Here is a 24,310-nt window from a genome sequence, read left to right on the forward strand (position 1 = left end):
GTTCTTTTAGCTGCTCGGATTATGTCACCTGCAAAGGGAAGGTGATTGTGGTGGTTCTTGCTGCTTGGCTAGGACCCTTCCTGAAAGGAACACCCAGGGTAGCCTGCTGAGGGGGTTGTTGGGGAAGCCGTCATGAGGGTCTGCACCATGGAGAAAACAATTTTCAGTTTTCAAAAAGTGGGGATGGGATGCCAGTGTGCTGGCTGTGTTAGATTTTTTTAAAAAGGCACATACACACGTCACCCCAACATTTTACCATTATGACTCTGTTTTTGGCAAGTTACTTTCCAGCTACTGCCCACGTGCACATTATTTGGTTCTAATCATACTCTGTACCATTTTGTGTACAGTTTCCATTTGCATGTTTTTACGTAACATACGTTTTCCTATATTTCTACAGTCTTTATAATTATTTTAATAAATATATAATGTTTTATAGTATTAGGCAGCAATTTAGTAAACCTCTGTTGTTGGATAACAGCAATAATAATAGCTAATACGTCCTGAGCACTTCCCACCCACAGGTACTTTTGAAGTACTTTACATCTGTTAACTCATTTAGTCCTCACAGCAGCCCTCTGAGGTATAGCAGCCGTTATCACTCCCAGTTTCCAGATGAGGGAACTGAGGCACAGAAAGTCTTAAGTATGGAGGCAGTGGGTATAGCTCAGTGGTAGAGTGCATGCCCAGTATGCACAAGGTCCTGGGTTCAATCCCCAGTACCTTCATTAAAAACAACAACAACAAAAAAAAAGTCTAAGTGACTGACTTAAGGACACACAGCTAATAAGTGAGGAGCTAGAAGCAGAGCCGGTGTTCAAATGCAGACAGTCTGGGCCTAGAGTCTGCAATGACCACTAGGTAAACTGCCTCTGGGTATTGTTTGCACTTGTTTTGATGTTACAGATCATTCTGTGATGAATATATTTCTACATACTTGTGCTTTGCACATGCACACATAGCCAGGTTATTGTGGGTTGAACAATGCATGGTCAGTGAGGGACTAGAGATGACATATGTAGGCCTCATTAGAGAAGCGTTACTCTGAGAGGGACCAGAAAAAAAGAGTGGCTTCAATTTTCATGTCTGATTACCAGGAAGGGTCTATTTTGTTTACTGCTTTATCATCTGTGATACTTGCCTACTTATGTCCTTAGTATGTTTATTCCTGGGAGTCAGTGAGCTTCACATCTTTCATTGAGATTGATTTTAACCCCTTCTGTATAATTCAAGTATTTTCCTTTACTTCTAACTATTTTTAGTTTCTGTGTATGTCTTTATTTTTATTTCCTGTAGCTTCAACACTTTGAGAAATCTCATTTTCTGTTAAGGCTAGTTTTGGTGGTGGTGGTGGGGTTTTTTTTGTTGTTTGGTGTTTTTTTTTTTTTTTTTTTTGATAATTTGCCTTTTAAATACGTAATCACTTAAAGTTAAGCTTTAATTTCCCTAAATTGCTACTCACTAACCTGATGCCCAGTTACTTTTTTACACATATGCATTCTTAAAAGCATTTTAACATCATAATTCAGTGAATTTAACTTTCTGTTATTTTCCTTTAACTTGTACATCTGCGTTTGCCTTATACCACACTATTTAATATTTAGAGTATACGATCAAATCTGTTCTCTTAGTCCTCCTCTCATCTCTATTCAGCATTCCCTTCTTCAGAATTTGAAAAATATTCTTCCTGTTTTATTTTCCTGAATGAACTTTCTAATCATTTTGTCATTACTCTTAAGACATCTGGTGTTCCGTGTTAAATGCCCCTTTTGGTTAAGATCATAGTAACATGTGATAGTTGGTGAGCTATTATAGTTACTTAGTTTCTCATTTCCATTTCTGTTTAATTTCTAGATTTTGGATCATTGTTTGACTTGGAAAATGATCTTCCCGATGAGCTGATCCCCAATGGAGGAGAATTAGGCCTTTTAAACAGTGGGAACCTTGTTCCAGATGCTGCTTCCAAACATAAACAACTGTCAGAGCTTCTGCGAGGAGGCAGCAGCTCTAACATCAACCCAGGAATAGGAAATGTGAGCGCCAGCAGTCCTGTGCAGCAAGGCCTTGGAGGCCAGGCCCAAGGGCAGCCGAACAGTGCGAATATGGCCGGTCTGGGTGCCATGGGCAAGAGCCCTCTGAACCAGGGAGATTCTTCAGCCCCTACCCTGCCTAAACAGGCAGCCAGCACCTCCGGGCCCACTCCCCCTGCTTCCCAAGCACTGAATCCGCAAGCACAAAAGCAAGTGGGGCTGGTGACCAGCAGCCCTGCCACGTCACAGACGGGACCTGGGATCTGCATGAATGCTAACTTTAACCAGACCCATCCAGGCCTCCTCAATAGCAACTCTGGCCATAGTTTGATGAACCAGGCCCAGCAAGGGCAGGCGCAAGTCATGAATGGATCTCTTGGGGCTGCTGGCAGAGGAAGGGGAGCCGGAATGCCATACCCTGCTCCGGCCATGCAGGGGGCCACGAGCAGCGTGCTGGCCGAGACATTAACGCAGGTTTCGCCGCAAATGACCAGTCATGCAGGACTGAACACAGCTCAGGCCGGAGGCATGACCAAGGTAAGTGAGCTCCAGTGCTTAGACTGCTTCCTGCTGACCAGGGGGCACATTCCTCTCCTCCTTCAGGCTTTCCTCCTGCCCCTCCTGCTTGTAAGAGATGAGTTTGGTATTGAGAGCCCTTCTTTCCAGGATGCAGATCTCTGCCCCGTGTCTTTAAAATGGGAATTCTTAAAGAAGTCAACGGTAGGATAGCCTGCACGTCAGACAGTTGAAAAATAGGGAATGAGTTTGGAGTGACAGCCAGTTTTCAGCCTCTGAAGAAAGTGTGAAAATAGGACCACATGGCTGAAAGAGGCAGCTTCTGCTGGGAATCAGCTTTTGCTTGCGTCAGTGAATCCAGTAAAGGCTTTTTACCTCCACTTCTCCCAGCTGTGACCAAGTTCTTATTCTGTATGCCCTTCCCTTTTTACAACCAACTAGTAAAGTGTCTGTGCTTACAGTCTCCAGTTTACCAGCGAAGAAGCTGGGATCCACGCTGGTCAGCTACCTGCCAGGGTAGTTAACAGGGAAGAGGTGGCATGGCAGAGCCAGGGGCAGCTCAGGCCCACAGGTCCCAGAAGAAACTCAGAGCGGTGGTTCTCAAAGTGGGGTCCTCAGACCAGCAGCATTAGCGTCACCCGGGAGCTTGCTAGAAGTGCAGAGCTACAGACTCTAGGTGCGTGAGGCCCAAGCAGGGCTGAGACCTCTGCTCCAGGGAGGAGCCTTGCAAGTGGTGCGTAGTGTAGGAACTGGATGTGGAGAAGAGGAAGGCAGATGCTGAGGGCAGTAGGAGAGCAATGGGAGAATGAGAGGTGACCAGGGAATGAGTGTGTGGGCTGACCCCACCAAAGGGCCAAACACCAGGACGCGCTGAGACAGAGGCTTCTCAGCTGCAGCCTTTGGTGCCCCTGTTTCAGGCAGTATCTAATGCAGCAAATTCTAGAACAGTAAAACAATTTGGGCTGTTCTCTGGATTTGATTAGTCCCAAATACGAGAGAGGGAGAAACAAGAGGAGAGCATGGTTTCCCCACAAGGTTGACGTTGAGCATTAGGTAAAAGCCATGAACCCTGTGGCTGATTTAGGTAAGAAGATTTTCTTTTTTCTTTTAAGAAATGAAAATGAAGTAATTCCAGACATTAAAATTGCATTTACCCTGTTTTGAAGTGTTATTAAGGGGAAATGTGAACTTTAATTTTAGTTGTCTAAATTTTAATTTAAATTTCCATTTTAATTGTTTGAAGCAGGGTCTGTGTGTGCATGTGCCTTTTAGAGTTGGGTTGAGAAGAGATTTCTATGGGTTTAGGGTTTATGGATAGATTGATGTTTGTTCTTTCCTAATTTATTCATCACTCTGCTCCATGCTACCTAGTTACAAAAAACTATTTAGGAGAATTTAAGTCATATGCGAAAGTAGACATAGGACACCTGAATAGTCTTAAAAATTATTGAGGGCCCCAAGGAGATTTCTTTAAAATGCGGATTATAGCTGTCAACATTTGCCACATTAAATACTAAAACAGAATTTTAAAATGGAAGCACAAGCCTTTAAGCACAGTGATACCACATGCCACAGAGCCTCTGGAAAACTCCTCTGTTCTTGTGAGAGAATGAAAGCAAAAAAGGCAAATATCTTAGTATTTTATGAAGATAATTTTGACTTTTGACCCCTAAAAGGGTCTGAGCCCCTCAGCCACACTTGGAGAGCCATTATGTGTATATACATACCCTAGGAGTTAGACTTGGCATACGTGTAAGTAAGTGAACGGTTTCCTCATGTTTTCAGTGTCCACGAGATGTTCTCATTTCCCATGGTTGCGTATGTCATGATTTATCATTACAGATTTTTTTTCCAAAATCTGAACAACCTATATTTTGTTTAGTTGATATGGCTCTTAAGAATGTATTAAAGGGAGAGGGTATATAGCTCAGTGGTAGAGTGTGTGCCTAGCATGCATGAGGTCCTGGGTTCAATCGCCGGTACCTCCATTAAAAATAAATAAATAAACCTAATCACCTACCCCCGCCAAAGAATCTATTAAAAAAAAACAACTACATCTCTAGAATCCTTACAATTTATTTTTTGAAGAATCTGGCTGTTTTGCTTGTTTGTTTGTTTTGTTCTGGGAGCTTCCTGCTGTCTGGGCTTTGCCGATAATGTCTTTACACTCCATGTTCCTCTGTCTGCCCAGGTTTTTCATTCCTTTGTACGGGGTGATTTTTCTTTCAGACAGTACTTAGTGAGTGTTCACTCTGGAAAGTAAGCCACATTAGTGTTGTGGGGGCAGCCACCTCTGTTCCCTGTAGGTATCCCAAAGAGGCCGATGGCGAAGGAGGGGCTGGCATTCTTGAAAGGTTGTCATGGCCTTTGATTGGGACAAAAGAACTAATAGTGGTGGACAAATAGTAGGAGCAAGAGACAAGTTCATTTTAAGCCAAATAAGATTTTAAAATGCACAAAGGGGAAAAGAAACTTTTTTAAAAAGTAATTTTGTTTTTAAAATTATTATTACAAAGGAAATAAAATTGCCCATAAAATAATTCAAAGAGTAAAAAGAGAACAGCCCTCTTTACAGATAACCACTTCTATACAGATATATTAACACACATTCTCTTTTAATACGAAATGGAATCATATTACATAAGCAACTTGCTGTTTTTCGTAACAGTATACTCTAGATGCCTTAACATGTCAGTGCACACAGATTTTTCCTTTTTTCCTACTGGTATTGCACTTTACGATGCACTGTAATTTCTATACCCCTCTGGTGATGAACATTTGGACTGTTTCCATTTTTTCATTGGTACAAACACTGCTGCAGTGAATATATCCTTGTGTAGGCACATCCACATGCCTCGTGGGCTAATTTTTTTTTTAAACACAAGGATAAAATATTTTATTAAACCACAAACATTGAAAATAAGATATAAATTGTAAAAGGAAAAAGTTCTGCTAAGAAGAGGATGAAAATTATCCAAGTTGGGTTTTTAAGGTTTTAGCTCATCTCATGGGATAAATTAAGAAAAATGAGGTTACTGGGTTGAAGACTTTCGTTAAAAGTTTTGTTTTTAGAAAGTAATCATGCACATGGTTTAACAACAAACAGGCGAATTAAAAAAAAAATCACTAACAGTAAGAACTGAAAATTTAATCTCCCTTTATTTTTGACCTTTGTGTCTCCCAAATTCTTTCCTGAAAGGCAGTTGCTATTTCTTATTGTCCTGCTAGATATGATCTGTGTATAGAGAGGCATAGAGAGGTAGGAGTGTGTGTGTGCACGTGTGTGTGTGTGCACGTGTGTGTGTGTGCACGTGTGTGTGTCTGTAGGTATCACGCCTAAGCATAAGAGAGTAGTATAGCATAACCTTGCCCTCTCTCACTCTCCTCCTCCCCTGCCTGCCACATCACGTGTCAATGTATACATGCACCTCCTTTCTGCCCCTTAATAACGGAAGTTGGATGTCAGATAGAGCTCTCAGTCCTTCTTACTAGTTATGGTATAGTAGTAGTCCTGATTTGGCTTCATCTTTTAATTTATAGGACTAGTGCCCAAATGGCTGTATATTTAGATTGTTTCCAACGTTTTGCAGATGTGATGACATTTAATTTATATATACCCCTTTGTACAGCTGAGTGTATCTGCTGGATAAATTCTTGGGGGTGAAATTTCTGGCTGAAAGGATATTGATATTTTTAACAAGCATAGATATTGCCAAATACTCTCCAAAAACATTGTGCATATTACACCTGCATTGACGTCGAGTGAGCTCCTGTGCCCCACATTCTCACCAGTACTGATTTGCCATTCTCTTAGGGAAATTGTCTCGTAGGCATAATGTCTTTTCATAAGTTCATGGGCATTTGTATTTTGCTGTTGCTCACATTTCCCTGTCAGTTTTCCTCACATTGTTTCCCATTTTTTCTTGTTGGTTTGTATTCTTAATACTCTTTGTATATTAAAAGCTAAAGTCTTTAAATGAATGAAAATTTTTCCCCCTTTTTTATTTGTTTAAGTCTGTTTTACCAGGAGAATGGCCACATAGATTTATAATATGATAACTGGTATTTTTAAATGGATGTTTTCAGTTTTTATAGAAACAGATTTACACATTTCTTTCTTTATGGCTTTTGGGTTTTATGTCATGTTTAGAAATGCTTTCTGTGTTCCAAAATTATGAAATATTCTCCTGTATTCTTTCCCCTATGCCTTGTGTCTTTAACTCAGAATTTATTTTGACTTGAGTGAGATACAGAGATTTAGCTGTACATTTTTTTCTCAAATTATAGTTATCCCAGTACCATTTATTTAGATATTACTAATCCAGCTTTTTTTTCCCCCATGGATGTGACATCATTTATTTTTCACATATGCAGGGTTGGGGTCTAATTCTGGACTTTTTTCTTTTGTTTCACAGGTCTTTATTTGTTCTGTGCTGGAAACTTAGCTATCCTAGCTGTATGATTTTAATATCTGATGGAGCTAGTTGCCCTTTATTCTTTGTCAAGAATCCAGTATTTTCATCGCTTTCCTTATAAGATACTCTTCTAGATATGCAGTTAACTGTGTCTGCACATCAAAATTACCTGGGCAGTTTTTTTGTTTGTTTGTTTTTTGTTTTTTTTAATGTAATGCTTCATCCCCCCTGCAAAACAATTAAGTCAAAATCTCTGGGGCATGGCATGAGCATTAATATAGTTTATAGTTCCTCGGATGATTTCCATGGTAGCCAGGGTTGAGAACCTCTGTTCCAGATAAACTATAGGACTGTTTTTCAAATTCTTAAAAACAAACAAAAGTTGGGATTTGATTGGGGTTGTATTGAACTTTATAAATTATTTAAGGAAGAATTTGACATTTTAATAGTTTTGTGGCTTCCTGAATTGTCTTACCCTGTACATACAAGTTTTATCTTTTTATGGAGTCTAATGTTGCTTAGAAGCATACTGTAGTTTTCTCTGTATGAGTAATACACCTTTTATGTGAAGTTTGTTTCTGACTGTGTTAATGGACCAATCGTTGCTATGTAGATGAGTTGTTCGTTGCGTCAGCTAGGTGACTGTTGGTTTTAGTATAGGAAACATTTTGGTATATATATATGTCACTTTGGTAATCTGGCCATTTTATGGAATTCTCTTATTTACTCTAACACTTTTTCAGGTGCTTCTCTGGGGTTTTCCTAGTAGACAGTTACCTTTTTGCATTACTGATACTTTTGTCTTCTCCTTGCCAGTATTTCTAACAATGTTTATGCTCTTCAGCATCCCTGTCTTGTATCTGACTTAAATAGAGATGTATGTGGTGCTTTATTATTAAGTATAATGTGGGCTTTGGTTTTTGAGTCTTTTTAAATTGGGGCATAGTCTATTCCTCATTTATTAGATGTTGGGTTTTATCTAATTCCCTTTTGACATCAATAGTGATTATGCTGTGATCTTTCTCTTTTGTTTTATTTATGTGACAGTTTATCTCAATAGGTTTCCTAACATCCAGTTGAATTATTTCTCTAATTATGAAATTGAAAGTTAATGTTTGCTAAATTTTCATTTGCTAGCAACTGGAATTTTTGCTTCTCACTAATCAACAGTGAGCTTGATCTGTAGTTCTTTTTTGTGTTTTGTCAGGTTTTGGTATCAGGGTTGTGTTAATGTGGTCAGAGTTTGGAAGCTGTTTACATTTATTTTCTGAAACAGTTTTGAATTTGAATGATTTTGAATGAATATGAATTTGAATTTGAATGCTTGGAAGAATTAAGAAATTTCATCTGTACTTTATGGGCCTGAAGCTTTTTCCCTAGAGAGTGACTTAAGCTCTTTGACAATACTTCCACTGTTTTCTATAGATATTGGCCCTTTTAGACTGCTAGTCTCTTGAGTCAATATATTTTTCTTTTAGAAAAGTCTAAATTTATTTTTATTCTGAGGAAAAACTCAAAACATTTAACTTTCATTTTTCGCTAAAAAAATATAAAGTGTGTACTATGTATTATTCCCGTGTTACAGATTAAGTAATGGAGGCACACAGAATGGAGAGGAGAAATTTTTTCATTTTTGTTTTTAAGTCATATCGTGCCTTTTTAACATTATTGCCACCTTGTTGAAATGGCTTATGTTTTCTATTTTAAATATTTCCTTTAAGAATCACACGAAACTAGGAATGAAAAAGTGATTATAATCACATACCTTGGGAAAGTCTAAAATTATAACAATTTTTGCACAACTGTAAGTTATTTCATTTTAAAGCCTAGATAAAAAGAAGTTCTATTAAAATATAGATTGTAAGACTGATCCAAGAACAGGCTGCACAGGTTAGTGGTTAAGAGACCCTTAGCCAGACCATGTGGGATCCAACCCTGGCTCTGCTGTGTGATCTTGGGACGTTACTCAACTTCCGTTCATTCCTCTATCCTTTGTGCTTCCCTTTCAATGGTAGGAAACCTGAGATGTTATCCTTTTGGTAGCATATTCTAGTTTTCTAATGAAAATAACCCGAACACTTGTCTTTTAGAGGGAAAGTAAAAAGGATATTTAAAAATAAATGTAAGTGGGAATTGGAAGCCAACTCACGTTCTTCTTGTGGCTAGAGGGGTAAAGAGTTGTTGCTCTGCACAGAAAAGGTGGCAGAGCTGGCCAGACGCTGGTAGGAAAAGGAAGGTAATGAGATATATCTGGCCAAGAGGTCCAGAATCTTTCTAATTCTAAGGTTGATAAATGCTTTCACAGCCTTAGAAATATTTTCAGTCTTTTCTTGTAAGTAATGAATTGGAAACACAGGACCAAAATAGTTTATATGGGTAAGCCTTCTTCACGGGAGGTTAGATTAGGGCTTATTTTTAATATGTTCTTTGGAATATCCTTTTTTTAAGAAAGTGGTCAAAAACTGGGGAGCTGGCTTTCCCTGGAGCTCTCCCTGAGGGGTAAAGGTTTTGATTTAGATTCAGAGCCCCTGGACCCAGTGAACCAACATTTTGGTCAGATAGGATAAAGCAGTGGTTCTCAGACTTGAGATTCCAGCACAATCACTGCGGGCTTGTTATCCTGGAGAGCTGGTCCCTCCCCAAAGTTCCTGATTCAGTAGGTTTTGGGTGGGACCTGAGAATTTACATTTCTTGCCAGTTCCCAGGTGACCCTGGTTTTGCTGGTCCAGGACCACACTCTGAGAGGCAGTTTGCTGAAGAAGGATTAGCAGCATATAGTCAATAAGAAATTGTAGAGCCAGATTGGCTCTTGAAGGAATGAGCGACTCACCTTCCCTATTTTGGAATGATAATTGGAAATGTCTAAAATTTAACAGCAAAGAGAAATAATACTGTACATTTATCTAATATTTTTCTTTTTTTATGTAATAACATCTGATCCTTGAAATGCAAAGAAAATAAAGACTTTTTTCTTAAGTAAATCCTAATTTGGCTTTTTTTTTTTTTTAAAGATCACAATGGAAATAAATGGTCAGTTTATAGAATGATAAGACTGAAAGCTTTGAATTAATACTGTGCTATGGGGTGATTTTATAGCTCATTTAGGCACAGGTATTTAGTAAAAATATTAAGCAATCTGGTACCAGCTCAGTAATCTTATCATGACTTTAATGGAGAATATGTGATTCAGGATGTGCCTAACTTTCCATAATAATTATTTATGTATTTATTTCTTTCTAAAATTGCTTAAATGAGATGGTATATGTATATTTAGTGGCTTACGCACAGATAGTACTGAGCTGCTGCCTCTGCTTCCTCCTTGTCCTGTCAGCAGTAGCCGCAACTCAGACTGCCTTCCCCAGATGGAGTAGAGCCAAGTCTTCCAGAGCGGAGGTTGGGATCTGGAGTAAACTGCCTCCGTTCAAGTCCAGACTCCACTAGTTATTAGCTGTGGGAAAATTATGTAATCACTCTGGGTCTTAGTTGTTTGTCTTTTAAATGGGGATAATAATATTATCTGCCTTTGAGAATTGTATAGATTAAGAAGGGATAGTAATATTCAGCTTGTAGAATTGTTGTGCTGATTAAATGAGATAGTGTATGTATAGTTCTTAGCACAGTGTCTGAATTTACTGAAAAACATTCAGAGGAGACCGGTTAGTTGACTAGATAGTTTTGTTTTTGTTTTTGTTTTTTTGGCAAGGGGGAGGTAATTAGGTTTTGTTTATTTATTTATTTTTAGAGGAAGTACTGGGGTTTGAACTCAGGACCTTGTGCATGCCAAGCATGCGCTCTACCGATTGAGCTATTCCCCTCCCCTCTTTGATGCTTTCTTATATAAAGGATTTGAAGTCATCACAAGACATTGGAAGTGATAAATAGACTGCTTTTCTACTGTTTTCAGAGAATTATTTTCTGATAAAAATAGTTGATTGTGGGGGAGGGTATAGCTCAAATGGTAGAATGCATGCTTAACATGCACAAGGTCCTGGGTTCAATCCCCAGTACCTCCTCTTAAAGTAAATGAATAAATAAAACTAATTACCTCCCTCCCCCAGCCAAAAAAAAGTAGTTGATTGTACAAAATTTGAAAGTCTAGAGAAGAAACCATTGCCCATAATCCTATCATCCAGTTCATAATTAGTGTTAACTTTTTTATTTTCTCCCTACCAATCTTTTATCTGTAATTGTATATCTCTTTTTAAAGTCAAAGTGGGAGTCATGTATTTCTTTTTTTCAGTTACCTTTGTAACTGATTATTTTCTGTAACTCAGACAGAATGAATGTTTTTCATAATAGCAACATTGAATACTTTGATTTGATAAGTCTCCAGGGTGACTACTTTGAAGAGTATACTTGTAAGAAAAACTAATCAACCTCGTTACTTTCTAACTAAAGGTCAACAATTAGGATCGGGGGTTAGAGACCTACATGTATTGATTTTTTAAAAAATATTTTATTGTTTTACTTTTATTGTTTTTGAAAGTATAATTCGCGTAGAGTGAAATGCATAGATCTTAAGTGTTGCAGTTTGATTTGTCAAAAATCATGCCTGTGTAACCCATACCCCTGTCAAGATAAAGGGCATTTTCAGAATTCCAGAAAGTTCCTTTGTATTACTCCCTTTTCCTGTTGTCTCCATCCCAATCCCTGCAGTCACTACTGATTTCTTTCACCATGGATGAGGTTTACCTGTTCTCAAACTTCATTTAAATGGAATCCTATAATGTGGGTTGGTTGGTTTGTTTTTGGTGAGGCTTCTTTTGCTGATGGCATGTTTTTAAGATTCATTCACATTGTTGACTGAATTCAGTAGTTCTTTTTATTGCTAACTAGTAGCCCATTGTATGAATATACCATGATTTACTTACCAGTCTCCTATTCATGGACATTGTGGTGGTTTCCAGTTTGGAGCTGTTAAGAATAAAGCTTCTGTGAACATTTTTGTATAAGTCTTTGTGTGAACATATAAATTTTCATTTCTCTTGGATAAATGACTAGGAATGGAATTGCCTGGATAAGGAGGGATCTGTTTCTGGACTCTAGTCCAGGAGTCAGCAAACTGTAGCCCATGAACAAGATCTGGCCCACAACCTAAGAATGGTTTTTATATTTTTAAAGGATTGGTTAAAAAGTAAACTAACATAAATAAAAGAATGAAGAATGGAAACCATAGGTCACCCACTCAAACTGAAATATTTACTAACTGGACCTTTACAGAAAAATCTGCCACTCCTGTTCTGGTCTGTTCCATTGATCTATTCATTCCTTTAGCTTTACAGGAAGTATTAACATCAGGTTGTTTAATTTCTCACTTTTGTTTCTATTTGATTTCTAAATTTTGTATCATTGTTTGACTTGCTTATTATTCATATGGAGAAATATAATTTATTTTTCTGTATTAACATTACATCCTGTAACCTTGCTAACTAACCTCACTTACTAGTTCTAACTTGTTATTTGATAGCTGCCTTAGAATTTTCTAAGTCATGTTGTCTTTGAATAAAGACAGTTTTAATTCCTTTCTAATGGTATGCCTTTTATTTTTCTGGCTGTACTGCTCTGACTGAGACCTTTAGTACAATGTTGAATAAAAGTAGTGAGGGCATACATCCCTTGTCTTATTCTTGATCTGCGGAGGAGAACATTCAGTTAGTTATGAGGTGTGGTGTTTGCTGTAGGCTTTTAAAGATACCCATCATCAGGTTGAAGAAAGCCCCTACTCAGCAAAGTCTGCTGAGGCTTTTAACCATAAGTGATTGCTGGATTCCATCAAATAATTTTTCTGCATTGTTGAGATAATCAGAGGGATTTTCCTTATTCTATTAATGTGGTAAAGTACATCTTTCTGAGTGCTGAACCAGCCTTACGTTCCTGGGATAACTTCCCTTGATCGTGATGTATTTTTATGTATTACTGAATCCAGTTTATTAAAATATTGTTTAAGATTTATGCATCAATACTTTTGAGGGATGTAGGTCTGTAGTTTTCTTGTAATGTCCTGATTTGATTTTGATATGAAGACCATACTGGTTTGTTCCCTCTTCCTTTCTTAGTGAGTTTGTCCCTTCAGTGCACCCGTGAAACCATCTGGGTCTGGAGTTTTCCTTGTGGGAAGGTTTTAAATTATGCTTCAATTAATTTACTAGGACTGATTATTCATATTTTTCATTTCTTCTTGGGTTAATTTTGAGTAATTGTGTTTTTCATGGAAATTATCCATTTCATCTAAGGTCTTGAATTTACTTGGCATAAAGGGATTCAATATTCCCTTAATTTCCTTTTAATGTCAACAAAATTCATAATAATATCCAGTTGCCCCCTCTTTCAATCAGGTATGTATATTTTTATATATATATATTTCTCTCATTTTTCCCTGATCAAGCTAGGTAGGAATTTGTCAACTTTATTGATGTTTTTCAGACAACTTTTGATTTGCCAATATTCTCTCTTTCTATATCATTGATTCTCTTCTTGTTATTTTATTTCTTCTACTTTGGGTTTTCTTTCCTGTACCATGGGGTGGATACTTAGATCATTGATTTTAGACTTTTCCAGTATAAACATTTGAGCAATAAATTTCACCGTAAATATTACTCTACACTGTAGATCATAAATTTTGGTAGGTTTTGTTTTTATTATCATTCAGTTCAAAATATTTTTATATTTTACTTGTAATTTCTTCTTTGACTCAGTTTTATGTAGAAATGTGTTGCTTAATTTTTCAAATATTTGGAATTGCAGATATTATTTTGTTACTGATTTCCAATTTCTTTGTGGTCAGAGAACATGCTCTGTATGATTTTTGTCCTTTGAAATTTATTGAGACTTGTTTTATGGCCCAGCATATGGTCTGTCTTGATGAATATTCTGCGTATGCTCGAAAGAAATGTTCCTCTTAACCGTCGTAGGGTGTAGCACTTGTAAATGTCAATTAGAGTAGTTGGTTGTGTTCAAATCAGCTATATCGTTCCTGATTTTCTTTTTTGTCTCTGAACTACTGAGAGTATTAAAATTACTATACTATAATTATAGATTTGTCTGTTTGTCCTTTAGTCAGAATGAAATCTGATAACTTATTCCATATATTTTGAAGCCCTTTCATTAAGTGAATGTACATTTTGGATTATTATGTCTAACTCATAAATTGAGCTTTTTATCATTCTAAATGTTCCTCTATTTCTGTTAATAGTCTTTGTCTTGAAATCTACGTTGTCTTACTAACACAGCCACTCCCGCTTTCTTATGATTAATATTTGCAAAGGGTATATTTTTTACCCCTTTGTCTGAATCTTTATATGTATAGTATGTATCTTGTAAAGAACATATAGTTGGAACTTGTTTTTAATTTATTCTGACCATCTTCGTCTTCAAATGGAGGGTTTAGTTTATTTACATGAAGTGTTGATACAGTTGGAGTTAGATCCCCATCTTGCCATTTGTTTTCAAAACACCCCTTCTGTGTTTTGTTTTTTTCCTCTCTTTGTTCCTTCCCTGCTCTTCTTTTGAAGGCCAAATCCAACATCTTTGTCATCTCTGTGTTTGTTTCATTTGCAGTCTTTTGTTCATTTGTTTAGATAAACAATTCCCAGTTATGGGTCACATTTTCCTGCCTCTTTGCATGTTCAGTAATTTTTGATTATATAGTGGACAATGTGGATATGTTGTTGAATAAGAGTTTTGTTGTCTTGCTTTAGAAAGTTGGGATTTGTTCTGGGAGACATTTGACTCACAGATCAGTTTGATCCTTTCAGGGCTTGTTTTTAAACATTCTTAAGGCAGATCTTAAGGAGCTCTGCTCCTTAGACATAGTCTTTTGGGAGCCTCAGTTCAGTTCCTGAGCTGTTCAAGCAAGGTCTTGAACCTCTGGCTGGTCAGAACCTCTGTGTCTCCAGCACTGTGCCACTTCTGGAATCTGTTCAGTACACAGTCTCTTAATTATCCTGTGCAGCTAGGTATTCACATTAAACCCAGGTTCCCTTGCTGTGCATCCAGGCCCTTGCCACACTCTTTAACTTCAGCCCTGCTGCGCTTCTGCACCGACCACAGGTTCTCTTGAACTTCTCTTTAGGCTCTACCCTGGGCCTCCTCTCTGTTGCCTGGGGATCTCTGCATTTTATTGTTTGTTGTCTATGTTTTCTTTATTGGGAAGTTTGCCTGATATGAATAAACAAGTAGAATTTCTTGAGGGGGTGGGTCTGAAACTGTGAACCTGACACTCAGGTCAGCCACCCACCGCCCCCATGGCAAGCGCCACAGCTTCAGAGATGGGCTGGAGGGACAGGCTTTCCCTGGCGCAGTGAGAGACAGTGGTGGATAAGAAAGTTTGGAAACATTGTACCTACATTTTAAAGTCACTACTCAATAGGTAAAAAATATGGAGCTCAGAAATCAAGCGTTTTATGTAGGGTCACAGTTGGGAGATGGCAGCCCAGTATTCAAACCCAGGGTCTGTCTGAAGCCTCTGCTGTTTGTATTCCTCTCAGGAGCTTTTCCATCAGTGCAAACATTTTAGGAACCATTCCTATACCTGGCCATTAACCTGTCTCTCAGACTTTAACATAGATTTGGGCAGGGCTTCCTAAACTTTAATAATTTGTGGATCACCTGGGGATCTTGTTAAGATACTTATTCTATTCAGGAGGTCTTGTGGGTGGAGTGCTGTTAGCCTGCTTTTCTAACTAGCTGCAGGAGGGATTGGTACTGTGGCTGTGCCCTCCAGGCACTGGGAGATCTCTCCATCTTGATGGTGTGAGCATAAGTTAGGGTATGTAATGAGTGCCCATTGGTGATTGGACACATCATACTTCAAAAGTTATCTGTTCTTTTCTTGTTCAGTGTAGAAAAGTGGGAAGTACTAAACCTAACGTTCTTTATGTAAATGGGTCCAAAGAATGACTTCAAGGATCAACTTCTCCAAAATGTTTCTGCAGTATTTTGGAAAAAGTTACGTTTACTGTAGACAGTAATTTGCTGTCCATCTGTCACCAAGTTAAAACATTTAGGGTTTTTATGTTGATTACCGTGTAGTACTTCTGGCATTTTTCAGAATTATATAATGACTGTAACATAAGATTTCAGTATGATCCTGTTATGAACAAGAATAACAATGACTGTATTCTTTCTGAGTTACGGTAAGAGAAGAGCAGGTGGGCAGTGGCACTGCTGGGGTGCCCATTGCATTGGGCACTGTGCTGGGTGCTTTGCAGCATGATCTCGAGTCATCTCTTATTTAATAATCCTGTGAGGTAGGTGCCATATCTGTTTTGCACATGGAATAAAATATTCTGAGCCACTTTTCTGCCTCCCAGGAAATTATTCAAAATGACACATGTTCGAAAGTGGCAGACTTTGACTTACAACCCATCCATGTCTGACTCCAGAGTCTGTATTTTTTCTGCTACACCATTTTGTCTGTAATATAGCAGGCTTCAAAGCAAGGTGGGGAAGTGCATAATAACCTAATTTTCTGCGTGTGAATCAGGTTTTACCCCCATCTGCAAAGTTTATAGAGTAGATAACTTGGAGAGTCAGTCTAATTTCCCAGGAATATTTTTTTGTTGTACAAAGGGATGTGCTGCTTACTCCCTTCTAGAAACACACCCATGTGTGCTGTGAGCCTTGCCTGTGGTCTGCTTGGGCTGTAGCTCTCAGTCTGGAATAGTAATTCAGCCAAGCAAGTTTTGCAAGGCCCATAAAGAAGTTGACTTTTCTGGCTAGTGAAATTGTGTTTACCTCCCAAGCAGGAGGCCTGCATAGTTACAGTTACTTCTAATGTGATTTTTAAAAATGATCTTGCCTCTCTAAAGAAAAAACATTTTAACAGTACTACTGCTATAGTGAAGAAAGATTTGATTTGTGACTTTGAGTTGTTGTTGTTTTTTTTTTTTTTTTTGTTAAACACACTGAAGAACAAAGAATAGTGTCATCAGCATCTGTGTTTTCATTAGTCAGAATTAACACGTGTTGATATTTATCACGTCTTCTTCACAGTTTTGTTTTTTTGGTTCTTTTGTTTGTTTTTTACTTTTAAAGTAGACTTTTTTTGAGAACAGTTTTAGATTTTTAGAAAAACTGGAAGGTAGTATTGAGGATTCTCATATCTCGTCCTCCCCACCTCCCCATTACATGCAGTTTCCCTTGTTATTGTATTTGTGTATAACATTTGTATATTTGTCACAATTAATGAGCCAGTGTTAATACATTATTGTTAATTGAAGTCTACACAGGTTTCCTTAATTTTCTCCTAATGTCCTTTTCCTGTTTTTCGGACCCCATCCAGGATATCACATTACATTTATTATGTCTCCGTAGGCTCCTCTTGGCTGTGACAGTTTCTCAGTCTTTCCTTGGTTTTGATGACCTTTGCAGTTTTGAGAAGGACTGGCCAGGTATATTTAGGATGCCCCTTTATTTGGATTTTTCTGATGTTTTTCTCGTGGTAAGACTGGGTTTTGGACTTTACGAGTTATGGAAGGAAGATCATAGAGAGAAAGTGTCTTCCCAAAGGGTGCCATGCCATCATCGTGGCTTGTCACTATGCTGGTGTGGCCTTGATCACCTGGGTGAATTACTGTTCCTCCTCCTTCCCCCTCCCAGCCTGTCCTCTTTGGAAGGAAGTCACCATGCACAGCCCACACTTACAGAGTGGGGTTGGGCTCTACCTAAGTCATGGTGGGGTGTCTACATAACTTACTTGGAATGCTTCTGCAGAGGAGATTTGTCTCTTCTTCATAGTTTTTTTTTTTTAATAAGATCTAATGTAACTGATTTAAAAATCTAAGTATTTTATATACAATACACATGACATACCATATTCATCTCATTTTTTTTAAAACTAGTTACATGTAGATTTGATTTACTTATTTTTAACATCTATGTACATGACTTAATTTTATTTTTTCTATTATAATTTTTTTGTATTGTGCAAATTTTTTTAATTGAAGTATAGTCAGTTTACACTTTTGTGTCAGTTTCTGGTGTGCAAATTTTTGAATGTACACATAACACTGAAAACTTTGCCTTTTACAAGAACTTCAAGTAGTGGGTGTAGCTGAATCTCAGAAACAAAAGGTTTGTCTTAGTAGTTTTTAAAATAAAGATTACTCACAAATGGAGTTTCCCCCAAGCATTTTTAATTTTTCTTTGATTGTCTTTGATATACTTGGTAAAATGTATTCTCTGTGTGCAGAAAATTCCCTTTTTCCCTCTCTGGTTGTCTGCTGAGGAATGAGCACCTTTCCTGAATGTTCTAATGAACAAGCATCCAGAGTGCTCAACGCGTTGCCTGATGAGAGCTTTGAATTGATTTTTGATGACATTTTCTGTTCAGGAGGTGCAAATAATTATCACTGGATAATGTAATTCCAAGGCCATAGTTCTGGATATATATCTCTGCATACTATTATATATTTTAGGGTAAGAGTGTGGTACTTGGGTTTGTGACTTTTGAAAAATGATGTGATTATAGTGGTTGCTTCATTATTTACCAAGTGGAAACTTCATGTCCTCAATATTGAGCCATTTTATTCATTTTGTTGTTGTTGTTGAGTGTTTGAAGAACTGGAAAACAAGCCATCTTAAATCCTGGGACAAGGCAAGAGATAAATATTACTGGAAAATGCTAACTTCAGACACCATATTGGAATTATTGACTTTGTAAATTGTTAATAGTTACAATGCATGCCCGTCTATTTTCAGTATTGTAGAAGATCTATCCACTTTTTGGAGAATGCTGTCTGATGTTAGAAGTTTTCTGTTCTATTTGAGATCTTAAAGCCTTCTCAAGATTGCACAGTGCTTTGTGATTTTCAGAGTATTTTCTGCGTGCTGTACCATTTAAGTCGAAACCAGGAAGTCTGGCAGCCCTGTGTGCGTGGTGTGCTGTGTGATCTCAGTGGTGAGCCCCTGTGCTGATAGGGGTGCGGGGAAAGCACTGCGGCATGAAGATAAGCGGCTGACCAAGGGGAGGTTATGGAGCATGTTTTCTCCCCAGAAAACTTGGCACATTTTGCTTGGAGATTTACTGTAGAATGGGAGTCACTGGCCTGCTCGGTGGTTGTACTTTTGAAGTTGCCAGGGTGTGGCTGCGCCTAGGCATGCTTCTGCCTGTGTGTAGGTTCATTGAAGGAAAGGTGTGTGGAGGTGGGAGTGGCTGGAAGACGAGAGGCTATGACGCTCAGGTCGAGTCTGCCAGGATCTGACTGGAGAGATCACAGCAGCTTTCTTTCCTGTCTGTTGATACAGCAAACGATGCTCTTCAGAGACAGAGCTTACCTCTTACAAGTAATTAACATAAATAACCAGCTTACTCCTGCTCTTCCTAGGCTTGTTGTTCATTTCAATTAATACCTTAGATCTGTCAGTCAACTCCCAGGCAGATGGCTGGTCATCTAGTCCCTTTATTGTGGATATTTGAGTAGAGATAGACTTTGAAACTACAGGAGTAACTTCTCTAGGCCTAGTGGATAGCCAGGCCCCTTCCTGAAGTGTCTTACCGTGTTCTCATTCATGGTGATGATACAGAACAGCAGCTGCCACTGATGAATATTACTGTTACTATTTAGCCTGCTTACTATTTCTCAAGCCCCTGCAAGTTGGACCTCTTGAACTATTTGTCTGCCCCCGGGGTCTGGGCCCCTCTGTCCCTCTTCAGACTCCTTTTAGCCACTGGTATTAGGTGTCATCTGCACACATGTGTGTCTTGCCTTGGGCTTGAGAGGACATGGCCCTTTGTGCTGTGCACCTCCACCACTGATAGCATCTCCCTTCTGGAAGATACTTAATAGACATCATTCTCATGGTTGATGAGCATGTATATTGCCACAGCCTTTTCACCTTCCACTGTGCCAAGATCAGGGCATCACTGCTAAGAGCTGAGAGCTTGGAGGCAGGTGGCCTTTAGTGAAAGTTGGGCAGATGTCATAGCTGCTAAGTCATCTCCTTGCTGGGGAAGCTCTACTCCTTAAATAGGTACTTTCCAACTATAAATGCACCTCCTTATCAAAACCTGGGAGCCAGACACATCCTGGTAAATCCCTCATGATCCAGTCTCTTGCCTGTTGCTCTCCAAAGCTCAGGTACCAGACAGATTCGGATGAAACAGTGTTCCTTGCTGCCTGAACTATGAACCAGAGTACAGAAAGCAGGATAATTGTTCCTTTGTTGTCGTAAGAGTCACCCATGCAGTTTCCAAGTTGATAAACATAAGCTACTGGAGTGCTGTGTGCAGCTTTTTGCATCCTGATTGGCTCCTGGCTGCGTTTGCTTCTCCTCTCCCGCCTTTCAGCCTTCCTTGCCAGTAGTAGTGGCAGGTGTCTGGGTGGCTGAGCCTCTGTTGGGCTTTTTTTTTTTTTTTTTTTTTTTTTTTTTTTTGGTCCACATGTATAATACATTAGAGCAAAGTGTGACAACCTATAGCAATGTTATAACCAGGGTGAATTTGGTTTAAATTACTACCCAGGAGTAGTTTCTGGCAGCCATAATCAGTTTGATCTACCTAGTTTTATTCAGTGTCTGATGACAGCTTAAATTAATATTTTAAGTACAGCTGTGGAGCCCAACAGTGGGTCATCCTGTCATTGTGGGCAGTCTGAACATTTGAGTAGAGAATGACTTTTAAAAACAGCTTTTCCTCCTTTGATGAAATAATGCTTTGTGTAGAGAATTTGAATAACATAGGAAATACTTAAAAAATAAAAATCACCTCTAAACCCTCTAGAGTCATCACCGTTAAATATTTTGGCGTACTCTCTTCCTTGCTGTGTGTGTTACGGGGATTGTATGTTTTCTGCCCTTTTTTTTAAGAAAATGTCCAAGGAACATTTTTCCCTTGTCAGTAATGGGTGAGTTTTTATAGTGAAAGAACTGTTTTATTTTTAATGCCACCACCATTGCCTAACATCGATCTCACACTTTCCTTTTCCAAGCGCTTTTATGTACATTATCTTCAGGAATGAGGCTCGGAGTCTACAGAGTGTTAAGGTGCCTCTGGGCACCCTCAGAGCTGTGTCTCTGCACCAGTGGACATGACTGGGAATGCTTTACTATACCAAGTATATTTTTGTTAGGACTTTACCAGCTCGGTTTTTGGTTAGAAGTAGAGCCACATGTGTTTGGAACAGTGAAAAGTCTTTGAGTGTGCTTTATGGTTTGAGATTTATGGCATGTAAGCTGGGCAGGACTTGACTTTTTCCCTCCATTCCTCCTCTTGCAGATGAGGATGCCCCAGAAAACCCTGGGTTTGTATCTTCACTCTGCTTCCTGGGACTCATCTCCATATGCTGGTCCTCCTGCCCCAGCAGTGAAGCTGTTAGCCTGTCTGTTTCAAGAACTCATTTAGTTTTCCTGCCCCAATATAGGGGAAGAACAAAACTTGCTGAAATGTCAGTTTTCTTTCTCCTTTAAACTTTACTGGAGATAATCACCAGCTCTCTTCCCGAAAGCCTTCTTCGCACGTCAGGTCCCGTCTTTCCCTCCCCTTCCCCAGCATTCCGCATTAGCTGTGCGGACCTCACCTCGTCCCTCTCTGTTCTCCTCTGCCTGCTCTATTTCATCCTTTTTCAAGTGGATTGAGTTCAGTGCTGTTCTGTCACCTTCCCTTTACGAGTTTCTGCCGTTCTTTCTAAGTCACATTCTGGTCACACATCCAAGTGCAGCACCATGAGAGTCCATAAATACCCTTATCCATCTCCAGCTGCAATTTATTAGTGTAAAGGGAGTATTCAGACTTGGGGACCAAGTAATTCCCTGACTGCTTCCAGAGTTGGCAGCATTGTAAGAGTTGAGTTCAGTGAGGTGGGCTGCTCACGTGCCCAGGCTCTTCAGCCCAGTTCTCTTACTCCAGGTGACACTGGACGGCCAGGCAGTGTCTTTGGCATTGCGATCTGTTGTGTATTTCTGCTCTTTATTTGCCAAGTTTAGGTACTGGAAGGATTCCAGGAGCAAGCGGGTGATAGCAGACAACTGAATACAACCATGTCTTTCCATGAAAACTGCTTTTCTTGGCTTTCTCCCAACAATGTTAGGTTGCCAAGAGAAAGTGCTTTTGACTTTACAAATGATATGGCCATACTCTGGGTTAGTTCTGGGTTTGGGAGTTTTTTGTTTTGTATTGTTTTGTTTTTGTCATTGAAAAGATTGCATACTTCTGGCTCTTAAATTATTTGGCAAATTTTTATGAATTTATATGAATTTGTGGTTTTATGTATACACTGACGTGTGAAGAAAGATGCTAAAAACTTCAGGTTAATAACTACGTCAGGTTAGGTTGAAGCCACATCAGATGGAACATTTGCTGCTTTGTCGTGGCCAGCTTACGAGTGGGAGTGTCATCAGTCTCTTTTTTTGTGGGGATATTCTTGTTCAATTCTTCTATGTTTTGATTTAAATTTCAACCTAGGAAGGTTAGGCTAGAGTATTTTGATTGTATATTGATACTGCTCATGATATATTTTAAGTTTGAAGTGAACATTCTGAGTTATTTTTTAAGCTGGAAAACAATCTAGAGTGAAAACTGGAAATTTTGTGATTTACTAGAACAATTTGAACACAGTTGTCTATTAGAAGTATTTCGACAGCTAGTAAATGCACAAGATTGTTTTCTATCATAAGTTTATTCATGTTTCTCTGAAAATGCCTCATAATCAAATGAAAATGATCCCTGCTGGCTTCTCCTTCTGATCCTACCTGTTTGAACCACACCTCACCATCACACATTCTCTGAAAAAAAAAGAAGTTCATTTATTTTATTGTTACCCTAAGCATGTTAATGAAAGAAATCATACCTAGTGTGAAATGATTCTCCCCAAAGCGAAATAATAATAACATACTAGCCAGTACCGGTAGCACCTGGTACCTGTCAGTCGCTCGATATAGTGCTTCATGTGTGTGAATCCACTCAATTCTAACATAGTCCTAAGAGGAGGTGCTGTCATCTCCATCTTACAGGTGATAAAACTCAGGCACAGAGAGCTTTGAGTCAGTCGTCCAAGGTCACACACAGCTTGCAAATGGCAGGGCCACCTGCAGACCAGGTAAAATATCCCTGGGGTCCACACACTGAACCACAACAACTTGCTGCCTCTCAGAAGAAAATCTTATTTGTGGCCGTGTTCCAATAAAACTTTTTTTCCCCCCAAAAGCAGGCATTGAGCTGGCTCTGGCCCCATGGGCCATAGTTTGCTGATGCCTGGTCTTTGTGAACTGAGCCCATCTCTGCTTAGTGGTACTCAGGCACCGGATGTGTGCAAGTCCAGGTGTGCCTGGAGGAGACACAGTTCTACTTAAGCGAGGGGGTGATGAGACTTGTGGCAGGGGGCAACTCTCTAGACTGGGGACAGGGAGAGCCTCACAGCAAGTTTGCTAACTGATCTACTGTGTTCCTAAGCTTTCTGGACCACCTTTCCTTACCCACAAAGTGTAAGTTTCAACCAAATACTCTCCGAGAACTTCTGGCTGAAAATTCTAAGCTGTCCTATTGTCCCTACTAAGCTTATCAGTGAAGGTTGTATTTTGTTTTCTTTCTGTTTCCTGACCAGCATCAGTTACACACACAGACACCAGCAGTACTTCCTCTGATTGCTCTGCTATGTAGTGTGGTTTTAAGTGTATATCAAGGTGTGAGGAAAACTGCTGAAGAATTCAGCTTTTGAAAAAACAGCGTATTTAGTGGTCTCACTGAAACCACATCAGACTCAGCATTTGTTGCCACTTGAAGCAGTTCTGAAGCCCTGGTGGACTCTCAGTAAAATCGTGAGGTGGAAGCATGTTTCTGGCTGTCCTCCTCCAGCCCTGGACATCCACCCTCTCCCCTCCCATTCCTTGTATTCTCAGCTGATCACACGTTGTGTCCCCATCAAGCTTTTAGCTTATAAATGGTTAAGATCTGATCCTTCCTGTCAGTGTGCGTTTCAAGAGGGTGTTTGGAGTTGGAAGTTGGGGAGAGTTCATTTGTGAGGGCAGTTGTTACGTGAGTAGTTGACGTCTTTGGACAGGAAAGGCCTGTATTTGGCAGGGGTGTGTGAGGTCTGGGGAGAGCTAGCCCTTCCCTGAGACTTCTGAGGGAGTTATCTTCCCCAGTGGCAGGTGTCCTTAATCTTTAGGGGATCTTAGAATCCCCTCTGAGTATCTAATAGTGGATCTTTTCTCTGAAAAATTCACACCACACGAAAGGTGTGTGGGCACGACTACTGAAGCACCTGTCCCTTGTGTGGACTGCTGGGGCCGTCCCCGGGCCACTGTCTCGTCCCAGGGGAGTACTGGGGCTGCGGGAACCTATGGTGGCCCTAACTGCGAAGAAGGTGTTTCTTTGTCCCTCTTTCTTACAAAGGGGCAAGAAAACGACTACTT

At 39.3% G+C, this 24,310-nt stretch overlaps 1 protein-coding gene across 1 annotated transcript in view; it reads left to right on the top strand.

The window, feature by feature from the left end:
* The window catches only part of CREBBP (CREB binding lysine acetyltransferase), a 118,209-nt gene that overhangs the window by 19,581 nt on the left and 74,318 nt on the right, over nt 1–24,310 (top strand). The window contains exon 2 of the mRNA XM_074346399.1: nt 1,855–2,567. Within this exon, the coding sequence (XP_074202500.1) occupies nt 1,855–2,567 (713 nt within the window). The remainder of the gene's footprint in view (nt 1–1,854; nt 2,568–24,310) is intronic.

The sequence above is a fragment of the Camelus bactrianus genome, chromosome 18 (genome assembly GCF_048773025.1).
Source record: "Camelus bactrianus isolate YW-2024 breed Bactrian camel chromosome 18, ASM4877302v1, whole genome shotgun sequence".
Classification (NCBI taxonomy): Eukaryota; Metazoa; Chordata; class Mammalia; order Artiodactyla; family Camelidae; genus Camelus; species Camelus bactrianus.